Source organism: Peromyscus californicus, unplaced genomic scaffold, assembly GCF_007827085.1.
Source record: "Peromyscus californicus insignis strain IS unplaced genomic scaffold, ASM782708v3 Scaffold_2__1_contigs__length_46816999, whole genome shotgun sequence".
NCBI lineage: Eukaryota > Metazoa > Chordata > Mammalia > Rodentia > Cricetidae > Peromyscus > Peromyscus californicus.
This window is the reverse complement of record NW_026294540.1, coordinates 8,589,268-8,609,367: the sequence shown is the minus strand read 5'-3', so window position 1 is coordinate 8,609,367 and position 20,100 is coordinate 8,589,268. Positions and strand designations below refer to the sequence as shown.

The 20,100-nt window shown below is 53.2% G+C and overlaps 2 protein-coding genes across 10 annotated transcripts in view; one reads left to right on the top strand and one right to left on the bottom strand.

The window, feature by feature from the left end:
• Spring1 (SREBF pathway regulator in golgi 1) overlaps window positions 1–4,848 on the bottom strand; it is a 71,163-nt gene extending 66,315 nt beyond the window's left edge. For 3 of the 8 annotated variants that reach the window (XR_008222011.1, XM_052755183.1, XM_052755181.1), the window contains exon 1: window positions 4,638–4,848. Coding sequence is in view for 7 of the 8 variants with exons in the window: in XM_052755183.1 (XP_052611143.1) it covers window positions 4,638–4,748 (111 nt within the window). In the remaining variant the exon portion in view is untranslated. The remainder of the gene's footprint in view (window positions 1–4,637) is intronic. The other 5 variants (XM_052755186.1, XM_052755187.1, XM_052755184.1 and 2 more) reach the window with 3 other exon arrangements.
• A 169-nt stretch (window positions 4,849–5,017) lies between these two features.
• Window positions 5,018–20,100, top strand: part of Rnft2 (ring finger protein, transmembrane 2) — a 59,892-nt gene continuing 44,809 nt past the window's right edge. Inside the window, exons 1-6 of one of the 2 annotated variants that reach the window (XM_052755175.1) lie at window positions 5,018–5,131; window positions 7,193–7,364; window positions 7,835–7,893; window positions 12,733–13,202; window positions 15,825–15,901; window positions 19,153–19,253. In XM_052755175.1, the coding sequence (XP_052611135.1) occupies window positions 7,341–7,364; window positions 7,835–7,893; window positions 12,733–13,202; window positions 15,825–15,901; window positions 19,153–19,253 (731 nt within the window). In that variant the 5' untranslated portion in view covers window positions 5,018–5,131; window positions 7,193–7,340. Of the gene's footprint in view, window positions 5,132–5,161; window positions 5,293–7,192; window positions 7,365–7,834; window positions 7,894–12,732; window positions 13,203–15,824; window positions 15,902–19,152; window positions 19,254–20,100 lie in introns of those variants that run through there. The other variant, XM_052755176.1, reaches the window with a different exon arrangement.

Below are 20,100 nucleotides of genomic sequence, written 5' to 3'. Positions count from 1 at the left end.
ACCACACTGTGACCTTACTCAAACCACTGGGGCTGCACACTCAGGGGAACAGCCACTCGGAAGGTGAACTGTGCCTCAACGGGCACACTGGGACCCTGAGCACAGCCTACAGGATCCCCATGGACTGTCACTCATGTCCTGCTCTGTGAACAGATCTTCACAGAGCTGCCAAACGTCGTCGACACACTTCTGTCACCTTAGAGCCCCAAACTCCAATTCGTTCACCTCATAGCTAATGGAAGTCAAAAAGCCTTGGGGGAGGAAACAGTTTCCAAAAAATCTGATTTTTCACTTGGAAGCTTGCGTTTTATCTCTGGCAGTGGAGAACGTCAGACCACCTCTGTGAGGGAGCAGGGTTCTCTCCACTCAAGCCAAAGTCTGAGAAGAACAAGCCATTTACCGGTGACTCCGTCTTCTAGATGAGACTGGAGGCAGGGGTGGGGGTGGCTAGCTTAGCCTGTAACTCAGACTTCAGTCCGCAGAAGGCAGCAGAGGCTACCCTGCTCCTGTCTCAGCACAGGGCAGACAGGAGCTTAAAAATTAGTCATTTTCCCTACATCCTTCTCAGCGAACCAACGTCTGGACCTGCCCAAGCAGTGGGAGAGAACGTGCTCTAGGGCAGTGGTTCTCGACCTTCCTAACGCTGCTGCGACCCTTCAACACAGTTCCTCATGTTGTGGTGACCCCCGCCCCCAACCATAAAATTATTTTCGCTGCTACTTCATAACTGTAATTTTGCTACTGTTATGATGGTATTGTAAATGTCAGTGTTTTCTGATGGGCTGAGATGAATCCTGTGAAAGGGTCATTCAACTCCCGAGGGGTCGCGACACACAGGTTGAGAACTACTGGTCTGGGGCAAATGCTGTGGTCCCTGTTCTCGGGTGCTCAGAACCACGATCTGTGTTCCCACTCAGACTCTCAGACTTCTTGAAAGGGGGGCTCTCCTGGGGTGTGCTGACCATATTCTAGAAGCTGATCGGCTAGGTTACTCTGAAAAGCAAAGCCCCCAGGAGCTTAACACAATACAAATTTCATGCTTGTGCGGCCAGTATCCCACAGCGAGCAGAGACTACAGGACGGGAACTACATATGTACCAAGGCCAGAACCCAAGCAGAAGAAGGGATGGAGGTGAACCCATCTCCACAGGGGCTGTGCTCATCCTGGCCCCCTGACGCCAGTCAGTGAAGGACTAGAATGAGTGAGCAGCCCGAAGAAGAGGGCAGAGAACACAGATTACAGGGTGGAGGTCATCAGACCCCTGCTGGATGGCCACCAAAGGAGCATGGAGACCTGGATTCTCTAGGGAAGCCAAAACACACACACACACACACACACACACACACACACACACACACACACTGGTTTTTTCAAGACAGGGTTTCTCTGTGTAGTTTTGGTACCTGTTCTGGATCTCGCTCTGTAGACCAGGCTGGCCTCGAACTCACAGAGATCTGCCTGCCATGCCCTCCCAAGTGTTGGGATCAAAAGAGTGAGCGCCACCTCCCTCCCCACCCCCGCCCTGCATGCTCCTGTTTTTAAAAACAGTGCGCACAGAGCTTTATCTGGTTTGCTTCTGACACCTCGTCACAGGGAGAACCTCAACTTGAAAATCTGGTCTACAACACGGTCACACGCCACAACTCCTCAGAGAGGTCCAGTTCCTCATCACACATCCACACTCGGCTCAGCAGAGGAGTAAAATGGCCACCGGATCTGAGTATGACACGGATGAACAACACCCAGCCTTCGGCTCCACTTAAGGGCTGTGAGGCCAAGCCACACGGGAAGAAAACAGCCTGAAACCCGAAAAAGGAAGAGATGTAGTGCTGTGGGATGTTCTGTATGGCAAATGTGTTGCTGATTAGTCGATAAATAAAACACTGATTGGCCATTGGCTAGGCAGGAAGTGTAGGCGGGACAAGGAGGAGAATAAAGCTGGGAAGTGGAAGGCTGAGTCAGAGAGACACTGCCAGCCGCCATGATGAGAAACAGCATGTGAAGATGCCGGTAAGCCACGAGCCACGTGGCAAGGTATAGATTAATGGAAATGGATTAATTTAAGCTGTAAGAACAGTTAGCAAGAAGCCTGCCACGGCCATACAGTTTGTAACCAATATAAGTCTCTGTGTTTACTTGGTTGGGTCTGAGCGGCTGTGGGACTGGCAGGTGAGAGAGATTTGTCCTGACTGTGGGCCAGGCAGGAAAACTCTAGCTACAATGTGGCGACAAACAAGTCTTAGGAAAAGCAATCCGGATGGCCTGCAAGAGAGTGCTCCAAGAGCCCCACAGGAGAGTGCTCCAAGAGCCACACAGGAGAGTGCTCCAAGAGCCCCACAGGAGAGTACTCTAAGAGCCGTACAGGAGAGTCCTCCAAGAGCCGTACAGGAGAGTCCTCCAAGAGCCATACAGGAGAGTCCTCCAAGAGCCGCACAGGAGAGTGCTCCAAGAGCCGCACAGGAGAGTGCGCCAAGAGCCGCACAGGAGAGTGCGCCAAGAGCCGCACAGGAGAGTGCGCCAAGAGCCGTACAGGAGAGTCCTCCAAGAGCCCCACAGGAGAGTGCTCCAAGAGCCCCACAGGAGAGTGCTCCAAGAGCCCCATAGGAGAGTCCTCCAAGAGCCGCACAGGAGAGTGCTCCAAGAGCCCCACAGGAGAATGCTCCAAGAGCCGCACAGGAGAGTGCTCCAAGAGCCCCACAGGAGAGTCCTCCAAGAGCCCCACAGGAGAGTCCTCCAAGAGCCCCACAGGAGAGTGCTCCAAGAGCCGCACAGGAGAGTCCTCCAAGAACCGCACAGGAGAGTGCTCCAAGAGCCGCACAGGAGAGTCCTCCAAGAGCCCCACAGGAGAGTGCTCCAAGAGCCGCACAGGAGAGTGCTCCAAGAGCCACATAGGAGAATCCTCCAAGAGCCCCACAGGAGAGTGCTCCAAGAGCCGCACAGGAGAGTCCTCCAAGAGCCGCACAGGAGAGTGCTCCAAGAGCCGCACAGGAGAGTGCTTCCAGAGCTGCACAGGAGAGTCCTCCAAGAGCCGCACAGGAGAGTGCTCCCAGAGCCGCACAGGAGAATGCTCCAAGAACCAGAGTTGAAAGCAGAGGCTGACAGGCATGGCCAGGTGTGCAGAAGTGTGCTTTCCACTTCACAACCTGACAGTACATCCTACCAGCCACTTTTAAGACCTGTATTTCACAGGTGACCGCATGTGACAGAGTCCCAGGGCCAACAACCGAGTTGTGTGCAGCTACCCTGCTGTGAATTGATGTGCATGCTGCACTATGTAAGAATAAAGTCGGCCAGGGGGCGCCCACCACAAGCAGAATCTGTCAGCATCCGAGCCTGGGACCTCCCAGCTGCCAGGATGCATGTGTGTCGTTTAGGCCACCAGAGTTCACGTGGTGTTTCAGTAGCCCACACTAAGAACACAGATTCATCCCACCCACACAGGGCTTGAGTCCCACATAGGTTCTGCACATCTCCAGAGACTTTAGTCACCTACTAGCCAAAGGCCCCGTCATGACACCAGGACAGCAAAGCTCAGCAGTGACTATCAGTGCTCCTGGCTTCGGAGGAAACAGATCTGGGGGGGGGGGGGGAGCGGATTCCAGCTCTCTAGGAATTCTTACCTGGGATAAAAGTGAAAAGAGAAGGTTGAGGGGAAAAAAAATCCACCCAACCAAGGTGTGCACCAAAGGGGGCACCTCCAGGAGCCTGCTGGGTCACCCAGGGGGACACAGCACAGAGCCCTCGGCCACTTCCTGGCCTTAGCCATCTCTACCTCCTGCCCACCTGTCCATCAAGAGGCCTGGGTGCAGAGCAGGGAGGGTGCCAGAGGACAAATGGCTGGGCACAGGTCTGAGTCCCTTTCCCGGGGGTGGGGGGTGAGGGGTGTTGTACAAAGACCTGGAGTGGGATGTTCCCCTTTCTGACCCTCCACACAGCCTTCAATGCACAGGAGGCGAGGAGGGAAGAGTCAGAGGACAGGAGAGAGGAGGACCAGATAATCAGAGGGAGGTGGACCAGAGGTGGAGGACCAGAGGTGGAGGACCAGAGCACAGATTGAAGGAGGAGGGGGTGGAGGGAGGACCAAAGGGAGTACTGGAGGATCCAAGGACTGAAAAGAAGAGAATCTGAGGCTTGGAGGGAAGGACAGAATGGCTGCACATCCTAGGCAGAAGGGCCACAAGGGGGAGGACTGCAGGGAGCACCAGAGGAGGAAGAGAGGACAGAGGGTCGATCGAGGGTCGGAGGGAGGAAGTGTGAGGACCGAGGATCAAGGAAGGAGGGTTGGAGAAGGACGGAGAGTGGGAGAGAAGAGGGTGGGAGGAGGGCAGAAGAGGACGGAGGATGGGAGGGAGGAGGGCAGAGAATCAGGGGAAGGAGGGGGTGGAGGACGGAGGGCGGGAGGGGGCTGAAGGAGGGCAGAGGAAGACAGAGGATCAGAGGGAGGAGGGCTGGAGGACTAAAGATCAGAGGGAGGAGAGCCGATGGAAGACGGGGGTGGGGGGTGGGAGGAAGGAGAGCTGGGGGATAGGAGAGAGGACTACAGGAGGATGGAAGATAGGGAGGAGATCTGGGGGGGAGGAGGGCTGGAGAAGGAAGAAGGATCCGAGGGACAGAGGTCCCGAGCGCAGGCGCTCACCTGCTTGAAGGTGCTGCTGAGGAAGTAAACCAGCGAGAGCCCGAAAACCAGGGCGAGCACCCAGCGCTTGCGCAGCAGCCGGCGCCACAGCAGCGCCGCGAGGTTCAGCATCCCGGCGCGGCGCAGGCGCAGAGACGACCCCGCGGCATGACCCCCCAGTTCGCTCCGCACACGGCCCGGCCTCCCCGCGGCAGCCGCGCCAGCCACGTGACCCGCCGCACGCTCCGCCCCGCCCAGTGACGCCACCGCCAGGCCCCCCCCCCTCCCCTCCGCGCTTCCTTGCCATTGGTCCCTGCGGAGCCACGGCCTTCCATTGGCTGAATCCGGAGGCAGGGGGGCGGACCGTCGCCGACCAGAGGCAGACGTTGCCGTGCCTGGGTCCTAGCGCCGAGTCCACTCGGCTGAGCCGGCCGGAAGTCACGTGCCGCCCGCGCCGCGCCAGTGATTGGCTGGGGTGGATTAGCTGAGGCCGTGATTGCTGAAGTGTCTGACAGGTAAACGAAGGGGTTGCTCGCCCAGTCGCTACCCTGCCGCCCTGCAAGCCTGGCCAGAGAGGCTTCCCCTGTGGGCGGGGTGCGGCCCTGGACCGGCCTGGGGACGCCGCTTGAGCCCAAGCGTCCTGTAGGATCGGTGTGGCCTCATAGGGAGCGCCAGGGTGTGTGGAACCGAGACGGCTCATTCATTCATTCTATTGCATCCTGCGTGCAAGATATGCTCTGGGATTCGATATTAGAATAGTTGTGCCGCCTGCTTGCAACAGAGTCTTGGGCATTTAATTTAGGACGTTGCGTTAAGCTTGTAGATGGATACTTGAGGATGCTGTGTTTTATTTTCCCCGAAGATGAGTAGTTGGGCCAGGAGGAGTATTAAGCCAGATTGCAAGTTCTTGGGAACATGTTACATGATGACATTTCTTTTCTTTGTAAAAATAGCAGGGTCCAGGGTGTAGCTCGGTGTTAGAGCGCTTGCCTGTATTTGAAGATGATACCAAGGAATCTTTTCCCAGCTCATTTAGCCTTCCAAAAAAAAAAAAAAAAAAGATAAGCGACTTAGCTGGTCCTAGGTTGGTGGTCCTGAGAAGGCCGTGCAGAATTTAGAAGCCCTTCAGTGGCCAGTTGTGTTGGCCTGGGCTAAGAGATGGTCTGTATGGGGAAAATACTCCAGGAAGCTGAGCTTATTTGTGGAAGCATATCCTTTATTTTTTAAAAAAGATGTTTTCATTTTTTAATTAAGTGTGGGTTTGTGCATGTGAGTGTGGGTTTGTGCATGTGAGTGTGGGTTTGTGCATGAGTGCAGGTCCTTCGGAGGCCAGTAGAGGGAGTCGGATCACCTGCAGCTGGAGTTTCAGGTAGTTGTGAGCTGCCCATGTGGGAGCTGGGAACTGGACTTAGGTCCTCTGCAGGAGCAGTATGCACACTTTGCAGGCCTTGCTTGACCTTTTATTGGTGTGGGAGGTAGGACAAGGTGCAGGGATCTAAGAAAACCGTAGCTGGGGAACCCAATTTAGTCTTTGCACAAGTACTTGATCGCCTTCCATCTCCACAATGCTGAGGTAGAAGGGCAAACCGAACACAGGGTCTCCTCACGGGTCATAAGCAATGAGCATGCATGTAAATGGCTGGTAAGTGTTGTGAAGAAAGCAGCACAGACCCAACAGGAAGCAGGAGGGAAGAGAAGGCCTCTGGAAGGAGGTACCGTTCACATCGAAGAAGGTAGCTGTGGAACCCTGAGCTGGGAAAGCATTCCAGGGGAGGAAGAGCAAGTATGAAGGCCTGGAGCCAGGGAAAGGCTAACTTTAGAGTGACTGGAGGTGACTCACAGCAACGAGGTTGTAAACAGTGATGGTGCTTCTGGAACAACCTGGAACCTTCCAACAGCTCAGGTTTTCCTGGGAAGCCAGGAGAAGTTCTAAAATCATTTTCTATATTCCCCAATCAGGATTCATGATTCCTTTTTCTTCCTGCCTCTGTGTGTGTGTGTGTGTGTGTGTGTGTGTGTGTGTGTGTGTGTGTATACACACATGCAGGGGTGTATGGATGCTCGTGTGTGGGATTGCAGAGGTGTGTGGATGTGCATATGGTATCATTCCTTAGGAACTGGCTACCTTTATTATTATTATTATTATTGATTGTTATTATTGTTATTACTGAGGTAGGATTTCTCACTGGGACCTAGGGCTCATCAGCTAGAAGGACTGGGCCTAGGGGGTCCCAGGAACCCTCCAAGTTTTACATCCCCAGTGCTGGGATTGCAATGGCATGCCACCCTGCCTGGCTACTTAACGAGGGGCTAGGGATCAGACCGAGGTCCTCAAGCATGTGCGGCAAGCACTTTATCAACAGAGCTCTGGCTCCAACCCCCAGGGTCCATAGTTTGCTAGGATGACAAACCTATCAAAGCCATAACCCGCTGTAAGTGCCTCAGAGACCAAGAGGCTGCCAGAACTAGCGGGCAAATGGGATCACCTGCTATAGTTACCAGTTGCACCCCCCAATTTATTAGACGACTCAAGTCATCCCATGGCCTGCTCACCCAAGTCCTTTGTGCCATCCAAGGTCTGATGTCCTGGAGGAGCCCCTGCCTTGCACTTCCCTCTGAAGAGGAAGAGGAGCCGGCCTGCTCTGTCTGGGATCCCGTGACCACGTCGCATCAGGAACCCTGAATGTCCACGGCCCATTTCGTCAACATGGAGTTCTGAAGTCCATGTGGCTCCTTGCGGCGCACCAGGTGATGTGTCTCCGTGGGAAGTCACACCTTCACCTACTAAATGTGTGAGAGGGAAGGGAGACTTCCAGGTTGACCGTTCCATTCCCTCCCGTGGGACCAATGGGGAGTGGGAGGGCACAGAGAGGTTTACTGATTTGTCTGAGGCCACACAGCAAGTGAAAGGATGGTGTCTGCTGCTCACTGCACCCCGTGTAGTGGCTGTCGGCAGCCCCATTGGTCATTTTCCCCGTTTGCATAAGAAGCCGCTCCACCTGTGACTCTCAGGCGCCTCCCTGTGAGATGGGGTAATAACGCTCTCCTGTGGGATGTAACACCCAGGATTGCGTGGCAGAAATGATAGAAATGTGGTTTGGAAGTTGTCAGAGAGCCCTGACCATGTAACAGAAGAGTGAGACTTATTTACAGTTACCATGGCAACAGGTAAGGGGCGTGTCAGGGGAAACATGGCTCACACGTGTGTCGGCTTTCAGGTGCTAAGGAAAATGCAGAGGCGCCACAGTAGCAACACGGACAATATCCCACCTGAAAGGTAAGAGTGGTCTGTCCCGTCCCGTCCCCCCCCACCCCGCCTCCAACTTCCTCCCATGTGGGGACCCTAGGCTCTGGATGGTGTAATGAACAATACATGTTTCTCAGTATCCGTTATCGGAGATATAAAACAGACCCAACGGAAAATTGCTTTGCAGTGTATTTGGCGGCTTTGCATTCCTCTAAGAACACACCCCAGGCAGATGACTTGATAAAGAGAGAGAAAAAAAAAAAGGTTTCTGTGGCTCACGGTCTTGGAGGCTGAGAGCACGCATGGAAAGCCTGGCTCGGTGGCCACCTTTGACCTCATCACCAAGTATCACGGATGGCAGTGGTGGCTGCATGGGTCGGTGGGAGTGATTGACTTCTCAAGCATGGCAGAGAGGACCGGGTGGAATCCTTCGAGGATCAAGTGTTGGTCCGGCAAGCCTGAGGTCCAGTGTTTAGATTCCTAGACCCCACGTAAAGACTGGATAGGCTTAGCAGTCACCTGGAATCCCAGTACCTGGGAGGCCGAGACAGGGAATCTCTGGGCAACTTACCTGTCTAGACTAGTGGGAGTCAGCTTGCTCTGGGTTCAGCGAGGAGACCCTGCCTGAAGAAATACAGTGGAGAGCTATGCTCTACTCAGACTTTGCTCCTCCTCATGCAGTGCACACGTTAAGGACCTAAAGACCTCCCACTAGGCTCCACCTCTTAAAGGCCCCACCGCACCCCCTAATAGCACACCCCATGACCCCTGCCTTTACAGTCCCTCAGGGGACTTTCTCCTTCGACCTAAACCACCACGGCAGAGAGCGACACCTTGAAGTGGCGACTGACACCGAGTAGCTGCTGTTGTCTTAGGACAGTTCTCAAACCCCGTAAGACGGATCCACACGGATCGTTGCGACTCTGATGAGTGATCGTCCCTGCCGGGTTTTCATACATAGAGACGCCTGGCCTCTGTTAGCTGCTACAAAGCACAGGGTCTGGCCTGCCTCTTGCCTCACAAGCATCTAACTTTCACCAGTGTGAAGAAGGCTGGGAAGTCCAAGGTCAGGGAGCTGGCGGATCTGTGCCTGCTGAGAGCTGCCTCCAGCTTCCTAGATGGCTGGTTGCTTGTTATGTAAACCAGTGAGTTTATTGGGGTTATTTTCCAGGGACCTTGAGTGATTCCAAGGCAGCTACAAATACCAAAAAGCCCAGCCCAGCAAGGGTGGGAATCACAGAAGCAGCTACCCCGGCGTCCTCCCTTCAGGGGACCTTCCAGCACCTATGTGTGTATATATATATATACACATACACACACACACACACACACACACACACACACACACACACACACACACACACACACATGCCAGCTCCTTCCAGGACCACATGCAGCTGTGGGGGCACAGGAGGCAGGCGAGTGGGTTGGGGTCTGATGACCTCCCTGCACTTCCCTCCGTGAGCCCCAATCTTGTGTGGATTGGGTGCAGCTGTCCTGACTTCAGGACGGGAACAGCCACACCTTTCCCCAGTCTCGGGGACTCTGTCACAGATGCAGATACCAGCTGTGGCATCTTTAGCAGGAAGCAGCACCTCCAGGTCTCAGTTTCTCCAGCCATAGAAAGATGACAAATGTCCCAGTTGCTGACGGATGAAGGACTGTATCTTCACGAGCACGAGGACACACAGATGCAGCGTCTGCCTTACCGTTAGCTTGCTTGTGAAATCTTCAGAGCTGAGGACAGCTTTGCTGTCAAGTGAACCCAGACATCTTCGGGGGCAGAAGCCATGGCAGAAAAGCTACTGTCCACCGGGCATTAAGGTGCCTCTGTTAGAGCAGCCTGAAGATGAGAGACTAAAGTTCAGAGAAGGCAAGTCCTTTAGCTAAAGTCACACAGCCAGGAAATGGCAGGGCTAAGATTAGACCTATGGTCCATTTGTTCCCATCCAAATTTGCGCTTTAACTTTTAATTACACTACTTATTTATTTGGGTGGGGTGCCGGTGTCATGGCATGCAATGTAGGTCAGCTTGTGGGAGTCAGTTCTCTCTCTCCACCATGTGGGAGTCCCAGGTATCAAACTCAGGTTGTCAAGAGTTGTCAGTAGTCACCTTTACCTGTGGAGCCATCTTATTGGCCCCTTTCAGACGCCATAGTTCACCTTCTTCAATTCAAGTGGACCCAGTCCCTGGCTCTCTTGGCTCTCTAAGGTGTTGCTCTTAAGTGTTTAAGTTGGAAGTGCAGTTCCAACCCCCTCCCCCCCAAGGAATATTCTTTCCCATTTTGGCTACAGTCCCAACTGGATACAGGAGAGGGGCCAAGGGGAGGGAGGCAGACTAAAAAAAAAAATGCCTTGTTGGGTTGAGCTTTCCCGAGGTGTACTGAAGTTCCCTGGAGCATCAGGAACTCAAGTGAGCTCAGGGATCAGAGGCGGCTTTCTCGAGTCCCCTGGGATGGTAGGGTCATCTACAGCAGTCTGGGCACATGACAAAATGCACGCTTTCTGAGCCAAGCCCTTGAAATGTAGAGAAAGCTCAAGTCCTTTGAGACACATAGCCATGGTGCCTGTTGCTGTTGCCACTAATATCCTAAGTATTTTTATCCAGAGCCCCGGGGAAGAGGACCACACGGTTCCCAGGCTTTGGAACCACCAGGGAGGGGGCCCGGTGGGGAGAGTGATTCGGTAGCCATCTTCAAGCTGTCCCAGGTTTAGGACAATGTACCATGAAGTCCAGCTTGTGAAGGAAACGACCCTGAGACTTCTCCAGACCAAGCGGTCCCTGGCCGTGTGTCTCGGTGTCCTGTGTAACATTAATAGGTTTTCCAGGGATAAAAAACGATTCTGTGGTCAAATGAGTTTTGTGAATACCAGGCTCAGGCAAATACTTTAAACGTTTTTGTTGTTGTTGTTGTTGTTTTCCTCTCTTCTGAATACGGGGTTTCTTTATGTGGCTTTGGCTGTCCGCGAACTAGCTCTGACTCTCACTCATTCCTTCACACAACACTGGTCGAGCGTGCTTTGTGCAGTCTGCATTGTGCTTTGGGGCAGATATACGAAAGGAAGTGAGCAGTCATGTTTGTCTCTGTCCCTGTCCCTGCATGCTGGGACCTCCAAGGGATTTGAGAAGTCGAGGTACAGGGCCCACTCCCAAAGATTTTGACGCATTCTTTGATGGGTCCAGGCCACCTGCATTTGTCCTGGGATCCCCACAGTGACACAGCACACAACCAGGATTGAGGGTGTTGGGAAAGGTGGGCAGTAAACTAACCACTGAGATCTGTCCCCTGTAGGCAGTCCCTGGGTTTAGAGAGAGTTGGCCACTGTCCTCCCATCAAGGAGGAGATGTGTCAGCTGGCGTCTGATGGAGGCAGGATGAGGTAACCTAGATTCAGTGAGGCAGGACTAGGGGACAGCATCGTGACCACAGCTGCCTGAAGCCGGAGACCCTTGAGAAGTGAGAAGTCCAGTGTGACATTGGAGTTTAGAGTGCTCATCTGGAACCTCAGTTTCTGTCTGTAAAATGGGAATGCTCTCGGTACCTGTCTCTAGAACTTAGCACAGTCTTCTGGAAATATAGACTTGGAGCTCCTGAGAGGGCTTTTAGTGATAGTGAAATAATCAAATATATATATGAGATCAGTAGAGATCGGATGGCACAAGGTCAAGGCCAAAAGCAGCTTTTTGGGGAAACGAGGTGCTTGAGGAAGTGAGCCAGGTGCTGGGATGTGGCTCAGCAGGTACAGTGCTCGCCTCACTCAGGAAGCCCTGTCTGTCCCCAGCACCACATAAAACCTGATGTGGTGGCGCACATCTGTAATCCCAGCACGTGGGAGGTGGAAACAGGAGAATTGGGAGTTCAAAGCCAGCCTCAGCTACACAGCAAGTTTGAGGCCAGCTTGAGATAGATGAGACCCTGCCTCAAAGATAAAGACATAAATGTAAGTTCTTGAGTGGGGACCAAATCTTGTCTCTCACCAGCCATTCACCTCTGACCAAGTGTCTCTGTTGGTTTATCTGTGAAATGGGGATATTGTGTATCCCTAACATAGGCTAGTGGGAGGAGTCAGTCAAAGAAACACACTGGACCCTGAGCCTTCCCACTGAGCAACAATCCCCAGCCGCCTTCCCACTTTCTCAAGACAGGGTCTCACTAAGTTGCCCAGCCTGGTCTTGAAGTTAAGGATCCTCCTATCTCATCCTCCCAAGTGCTGGGATCGCAAGCTTCTTAGAGCTAGTGCCACTGGTGACTTCACCCACAGGGACTTGCTTTCTCGTGGTGCTGGAGGCTGCAAGGTGCAAGGTCTGCTTTCTGAAGTCTGTCTTCCCAACCTTCTGTGTGTCTGTCCTGATCTCTCCTCACAGGGACATCTGCCATACTAAAGTGGATTGAGGTCCACTATTTAAAGACCCTGCACCTAAATAAGGTCATATTCTGGGGTTCAAGGGCTTAGGACCACACCCAGCATTTTGAGGGGAGATACAGTTGGGCTGGTCACATCATTGGTACTTTGTGCTCACAGTCCCACGAGGGTGCTAGTTCTCTGTCTCATACCTGTTTTTCTGTGGCAAAACCAGACCACTCCAGGCTGGGTGAAGTTATAAAGAGAGGTGTGTCTCACCTCTTATTCGGGATGCATCTGGCCATCCGGTTCTTTCTGGCTCACTCCCTCTTCCCATAAAGCTCCCAGGATTCAATCCTGGGGGTTATACTTGGTGACCTCATCCAGTTCTAATTGTGCAGACCCCCACTCCCCTCCAGACACCATAGTGGGGTTAAGTCTGCACCTTCCCAGCACAGGGATTAAACTGCAGTGTGAGTTTGGGGCCAGGTCTGACGTGGGCTTTGTCTGCTATCCCATCCTGCAGAAGCCGCAGCCAGGCGCTCAGCCCCGAGGCCAGCGTGGATGAAGGTGGTGTATTTGAGAGCCTGAAGGCAGAGGCGGCTTCCCCTCCTGCACTCTTCTCAGGCCTGGCAGGTGGATTGCCCGCCAACCCCTTCCCAGCAGGCCTGGTACTGGGCTCCACAGGAGGTGGCGGGGACGTGTTCATCCCGATGCCAGCCACCAGGGACGAGGCCGGTGGCCGCAGCACCGAAGGGAGCACCTACCACCATCGCCAATCCCATCACCACTTCCACCATGCTGCCCACCGTGGGGGCTCCCTGCTGCAGCATGTGGGTGGGGACCACCGTGGGCACTCCGAGGAAGGGGTGGATGAACAGCCCGGGACTCCAGCGCCCGCACTGTCCGAGCTGAAGGCTGTGATCTGCTGGCTGCAGAAAGGACTACCCTTTATCCTCATCCTGCTGGCCAAACTGTGCTTCCAGCACAAGCTCGGTGAGTCCCAGCGGGCCCTGCACTCGAGGGAAGGGCTGGGCGTGCCCAGGGCCAGGACCAGGCAGACAGTAGAGGAACCATGGTGCACTCGGCTTGAATGCATGCATGGAGTTCTGAGTCAGACCTGGGTTCAAATTCCAGCCCGATTGTATGATCTTGAGCAGGTGACCTGGCCTCTCTGCCCCTCGGCTTTCTCCTCTGTCCAGTGGGGTTGAGAGAGAAACCTCTTTAGCGGGTCTCTCGGTCGGATGGAAAGAGCAGCGTGTCCTAACTAAGAACTCAGGCTTCGGGGGTCGGAACCACAGCTCCAGCCTGTCCTTGCTGCAGGACACTGGGCATATTATTTAACGCTCTGCCTTGGTTCCACGTGTCTCTCTAATAGGGGTTAAGTATAGACAGCTGTTCCTCTCAGTCCCCAAGTCTGTCTCTAGATTCAACTAATTACACGTGGGACATTCAGGGAAGGGCTGGGGATGGCTCCAGCAAGTAAAGTGTTCATTACCACAACACATTCAAATAACCAATCAGCAAGATGGCTCAGCAGGCAAAGGCACTTGACATCAAACCTGATGACCTGAGTTCAGTCCTCCAGACCCGTGGAGAGAACCCACTCCTACAGGTTGTGTTCCGACCATCACAAACACACACACACACACACACACACACACACACACACATCCCTGACAGAGCCTGGCACATAGCAGGTACTCAGTTAGTGGGATGGGGACTTGTGTAGTACTTAACCAAGTACCTAGCACATAACTCATCATTTCATGATGGTCTCTGGAGTGCTGAAGGTGCCACTCTGCCCTGCAGTACTTCCAGGCCGTGACTCGGTTACTTCTTCCCGTACAAGACAGTGTCAAGGGCCGGCAAGGTGGCTTAATGGGTGAAGGTGCTTGTCTTGCACACCTGAGTTGCTGAGTTCGATCCCCAGAACCCACGGTGGAAGAAGAGAACTCCTGAAGGTTGTCCTGACCCCCACACATGCACGTGTGAGCACGCATTCAGGTACTCACACACAATAATAATAATAATAATAATAATAATAATAATAATAATAAACCAAAACAACAAAAAAGAAAATCTCAAGATGAGGCCATCTTTTGTTTCTTATTTTCCACTCTCTGGGGCGTTCTGGCCAACTGTATCACCCCCCCTCCTTTCTGGATCCCCAAGGTCACTATCCTTCCCTGCTCTTCCTCAACGCGGAAGCCATCACGTCCTCAAGTCTGACCCTGAGTGCTGCCAAACTTATGTCTAAGGTTTTTTGTTTGTTTGTTGTTTTATTTGTCTTTTGAGACAGGTCTCATTTGTAGCCTTGGCTGTCTGTATAACTGTAAGTTTGTTGCTGAGGCTCACCTTGAACTCTCGGCAATCCTCCTGCCTCTGCCTCCCCAGTGCTGGAATTCTAGACATGTGCCGCCATATCTGGCCTTGCAGCTGTGATTCCTGCATGTAGTTGTTTGAGACAAGGTTCCTCTGCAGCTCAGCAGACATCAAACCTAGTGTCCCCTGCCTCAGCGACCTGGGTGCTAAGGTCGTAGGTACGGCAGGTGTGCACCGCGGTGCCCAGCTTCAGTGGACTGTGTGGTTGTCTTTAATTTACATTTGTTTATTTAATGTGTGTGTGTACATGTGCCCAGAAATATGTACAGTGGCGCCGGTTTGGAGGCCGGAGGACATTTTTCAGGAGTCGGTTCTGTCTTTCTACACTATGGGTCCTGGGGATTGAACTCAAGTGGTCAGGCTTGGCAGCAAGCCCCTTTACCCGCTGAGCTGACTCCAGCCCTGCTTATTGTCTAATCCAAAAGGAAGGTATTTAAGAAAGAAAAGAAAGAGAGAGACAGAGACAGAGACAGAGAGAGAGAAAGGACCAGAGTCACCACCCTTACCTGCTTCTAATGCAGAGAAACACTTCTGTTCGGTCCCTCTAAGAATCCTAGAGAACACCTAACTCTAAAAAAGACAGTCCTAAGCCAGTCCTGTCTTCGTCCCATCCCAAGTAACACAGCAGGGTTTGAAGGTCCTTCGAGTCTTTCCGCAGGAGCAAGCCCAGGCTGCAGACTGGCGGACAGTGGTGTTTGCATGAGTTGTGGGTTCGGTCCCATCCTCCCTTCCGCCTGACGGTGGGGAGTCTCATCTCCCTTAGCATGTTCTGTCCCCCATGGCCTCCTGTGGGTGTGTTACAAATAACTCCAGGTTTGTTCTAGAGTAGACACTGCTGGAGGTTACCTGTGTGCACCGCCCCTCTGTGAGCTGGGTGCTGTTAGCTGTCTGTCCATCACACACATGAGGGAACTGGGGCTCAGAGAGGGCCAGTAACTTGCCTGCATTCACACAGCAGAAGTGGCAGAGCTGGGATTTGAACTCTGGTCTCTCTCTCTCTCTGGCCGCTCTCAACCCTCTCCCCAGACGAGAGTAGCTCAGCCTTCTTGCGGATGTGGCTTCGTAGCCTAATCCTTGGAAGTCGGTCTCCCTCCCCTCAGTTCTTAGCTTGCCAACTCCAGGGACATGTTGGATGACGTTTTCCAGCGTTGGTCAGGGCCTCGGGCTAGGCTGGAGAGGTCTGAGGGGGGTGGAAGCCAGCACGTCCCCCGCGTCACCCTGCGCTTCCTACAGGCATCGCTGTGTGCATCGGGATGGCCAGCACCTTCGCCTATGCGAACTCCACCCTCCGGGAGCAGGTGTCGTTGAAGGTGAGTCCCCCGAGGCTGCCAGAGTGACGGATTTCCGTCTCACAGCTCTGCAGACTTGAGATCTGACACAGGGCTGTCTAGGCCAAGGTCAGAGTAGTAACAAACAAGGTGGAAGGTGAGGACCTACACCCAGGGCTGTCCTCTGACCTCCGCATGCACGCCATGGGATATGTGCACCTGCAGTTACAAATATGTGTGTCTTTTCTCATATGCACACAATTTAAAAAAAAAAAACAATAATTCAAGCTGGGTGGCAGTGGCGGCACACCTTTAATCCCAGCACTTGGGAGACAGAGCCAGGCAGATCTCTATGAGTTCGAGGCCAGCCTGGTCTACAGCGCAAGATCCAGGACAGGCAGGGCTACACAGAGAAACCCTGTCTTGAAAAACAAACAAACAAAATAAATAAATAAATAAATAAAATAATAATCCTACTCATTGTCAGGCCTACAGTAGGTGCCTTGGAGCTTCCAATAACTCCATTCACCTCCAGGCCCACAGGCTGTAATCCACAGGCTCCTCTCTAGAAAAGGGGTTCCATTGCTCCCTGACATTGGAGACCTCGAGTTACACTAGCTCATCTCTCCGACAGTGGCAAAGCAACACATTCCTCTGACTTGAGCTGGTCTCGGTGGCTGCGCCTTTAGTCCCAGGGCCCAGGAGGGTGAACTGGGAAGATCTGAAGGCCGGGAGTTCCAGGCCCGCTCCCAGGCAGCCCAGAGGGGTGACAGCCAGCATGCTACAGTGTGCTGGACTACTAAGCAGGGCTGTTCAGCAGGCTGGGTGCGTCCCCAGTATTGTCCTTGATGATTTTCAACGTGCAGTGAGTACATCAGACCATCACCCCGTCTTAAGACAAGGCACCCCACCAACTCAGACCCATCGAGGTGATTAACTAAGATAAAGCGTAGAAGGGGTTGTGCCTGGCCTAGAGGAAACGCTAAATTGATCTGTTTTGCAAAACTGCTTTCTGCAGAGCAGGTGGTCCTGTGACAGCCCCTGTATTCTGCCCAAAGCATGGATGCATCCCAGGCTACCTTTGCATGTGAGATCCAGGGCTTGACTCTCTGTCTGATGTTCATACAAACCCTTCTGGTAAGAAATCTGCAGAGTGACCCACCCCCATAGAGGGGGACACTGAGGACTGGCCCTGTACCAACGCAATGTCATCACCATGGCGCCTGGGCTTAGGTGTTAAGGGCCAAGAGGATACCTCGATCCATGGAGGAGCCTCCTGGGATGCTTAAGCTCCATGAATACACAGATGACATTGTGTCTGTACATGCATATTTTGTTTTGAGGGGGGTGTGTGGAGGAGACCTAGTCTCACCATGAAGCCCAGACTGGCCTCTAACTCTGCATAGTTCAGGCTGGCTTTGAACTTGCAACCCTCCTTCCTCAGCCTGAGTGCCAGGATTACACACTGTACCATGCATGTTTTCTTTTCTGTGAGCAGGGCCACGGTGACTGGCCTTAAGCTTAGGCATCTGGCCTCTCTCTGTCCTTCGCTTCCTGCCTTTATGGGCCTTCCTAAACTGCCATTTATTAGCGAGAAGAGACTGCCGAGTGAGTGAACCTCACTGACAAGAGCTGTCTGTTGGTTGGAGGTGGTGGTTTCTGGGAATGTGCGTGCAAGTGCATGCCTGTGTGCATGGGTGTGGAGGCCAGAGATCAGCCTCTGTGCACTGTGCATGGTCTTCCTCCATTGCTCTCCATCCTATCTCTGGAGACAGGGTCTCTCACTGATTGGCCGAGGCTGGCTGCCAGTGAACCCCTGGGGACGCTGCTGTCTCAGCCTCCCGGATGCAGCTACAGGCACCGCCACACCTGGCTTCTTCCCCAGGAGCTGGGGAATCAAACTCATGCTGGTGCAGGATGCACTTTCCTGAGCCCAGCCGCTAGAGGTGCTCCCTCAGTCATTAACCTTGACTCCTGGAATAATGGGAGAGTTGAGATGGGTCTGTCTGGTCTTTCTCTGGAAATGTGCCTTGCAGCAGAGCACCGGATTCTGGGTCAGGTCTGAGACAGTATATATGGAGCATTTACCGAAACCGCAAGGAAGGGTCAGGGGGAAAGCTATGACCTCATCTGTTCCAGCAGAGCAGACACCCTGGGCCAGGAAGAGACAGGCTTTGGAGGGCCAGCAGCACAGGGATCTGCCTCCCTGGGTACTGGGACGGGAACATGCCCTTCTATGCAGACTCTGGACATGTTCTGGGATTGCTGTCAGGCCCAGGAGCTGCTGGGTGCAAAGAAAGGAGCCTTTGTGTATGTGAGAGACAGGATGTCACTATGTAGACCAGGCTAGCCTCAAACTCTCAGAGATCTGGCTGCCTCTCTGTGCTGGGATTAAAGGCGTGGCTACCACTGCCAGCTTTCAGGACCTAACTGTTAGCCATACCTTCATCTAGAAGGCACTGGTGCCTTTGAGCAAGTTACTTAACTGCTATGTTGTTTGTTTTCATTTTTACTAACATATTTCTTGGGATGGGGCACATGTCACAGCACATGCATGGAGGTCAGAGGGCACCTTTCAGGAGTTGGTTCTCTCCTTACACTGTGTTGGTCCTGGGGATCGAACTCAAGACCCCAGGCTGACCGCAAGCTCTTGTACCTGCAAAGCCATCTCACTGGCCCTGATTTGCTTGTTCTGAGACAGCGTCTCACACAGCCCAGGGTGGCCTCAGACTTGATATGTTGCAGAGGCTGACCTCAGACTTCTGATCCTCCCGTCTCTACTACCTCTGAGTGCTGGGATTGCAGGTGTGTGGCACCATGCCCAGTTTGTGCCCAGTTCTTAACAGCAGTGGACGCTCACGCCACGCACTCTAAGTAGTGTGTGTGTGTGCACTCATTCTTAGGAACCTGGGAGGTAGTTGCTGCTGTGGACCTATTTAAGTAGCTTATCCAGGGTTGAGCAGCTCTGGTGGGATGGAGCCAACGGGGGTGTGTCAAATGCAGGCTAAGGGTAGACAGCCAGCCCATGTCACTCCAGAGTCGGCTGTGAATGTAAGCTCTGACCTTTCTAGATGGTTCTCCCAGCAAAGGTCCCCCTTCCTGTCACCTTCCGTGTGGCTACTGAGTCCCAGTGAGCTAGAAGGACACCAGCAGCCTTCCCTCACCATCAGCTCTGCTTCCTTCAAAACTTGGAGACAGTGAAGTTTCCGCTCAGCACAGACCATTCTAGAAAGTCCCACTCCATGCACCATTGGCTTCACAGCCTCCCCACGGTTCTTTCACTCTGTACACAGGAGAAGAGATCGGTCCTGGTCATCTTGTGGATTCTGGCCTTCCTGGCAGGGAACACGCTGTATGTCCTTTACACCTTCAGCTCCCAGCAACTCTACAGCAGGTAAGAAGGGGGCATTTCCAGGCTTGGGGTGCACAGCTGAATGCCGTAAGTGACAAGGACACCAGCCTCAGATTCCTCCTGCTGTCTCACACACACACACACACACACACACACACACACACACACACACACACACACACCCAGGGCACCAGTGGATATTCAGCTTTACATTTCCCAATTGTCACATGAAGGAGAAGAATAAGACCCCGTGGAATTAATTTTAGTAATAATTTCATTGAACTATCAGCCTTTCATAGCCGTGGGTTCTGCACCCGTGGAGCAGTAATCGCAGCTACAAATTACTCAGGAACCGGTTAAGTCTGGACTGAATGCATGCAGGCTCTGTCCTGAATGCTACTCCCTGAACCATACAGCAGGACCACCGCTTACATGGCATTTACATGACATTTACATAGCATTGGGTGTTAAGAGCCCTGGAAAATCCGGCTGGTGGGGGTGTGTGAGATTGTTTGCAAATCGTAGGCAAGAGTCCTTAGATTCAGGCATCTCTGGGGCATCCTAGAACAAGTCCTTCACAGGCACCTAGGGATGACTGTATATCCAAAATATTATTTTGATATACAAGGAAGCTGAGGCAGGAGGATTTCAAGTTGGAAACTAGTGTGGGCCACATAGTGAACAACCTTGTCTCAAAGAAGAAGAGAGGGAGGTGGGGAGAAGAGGGAAGAGGAGGGGAGGTGGGGAGGAGAGGAGGCTGGCAGGACTGGGGGAGAGGCAGTGATGGTTTATTGTGTAATAGGTTCTGGGCTTTGGTGAGAGGAGACCTGGGTGGTAGTGAGAGCCGTCCACAGTGTGAATGCGCTTGTGTGAAATCTCACACAAATGA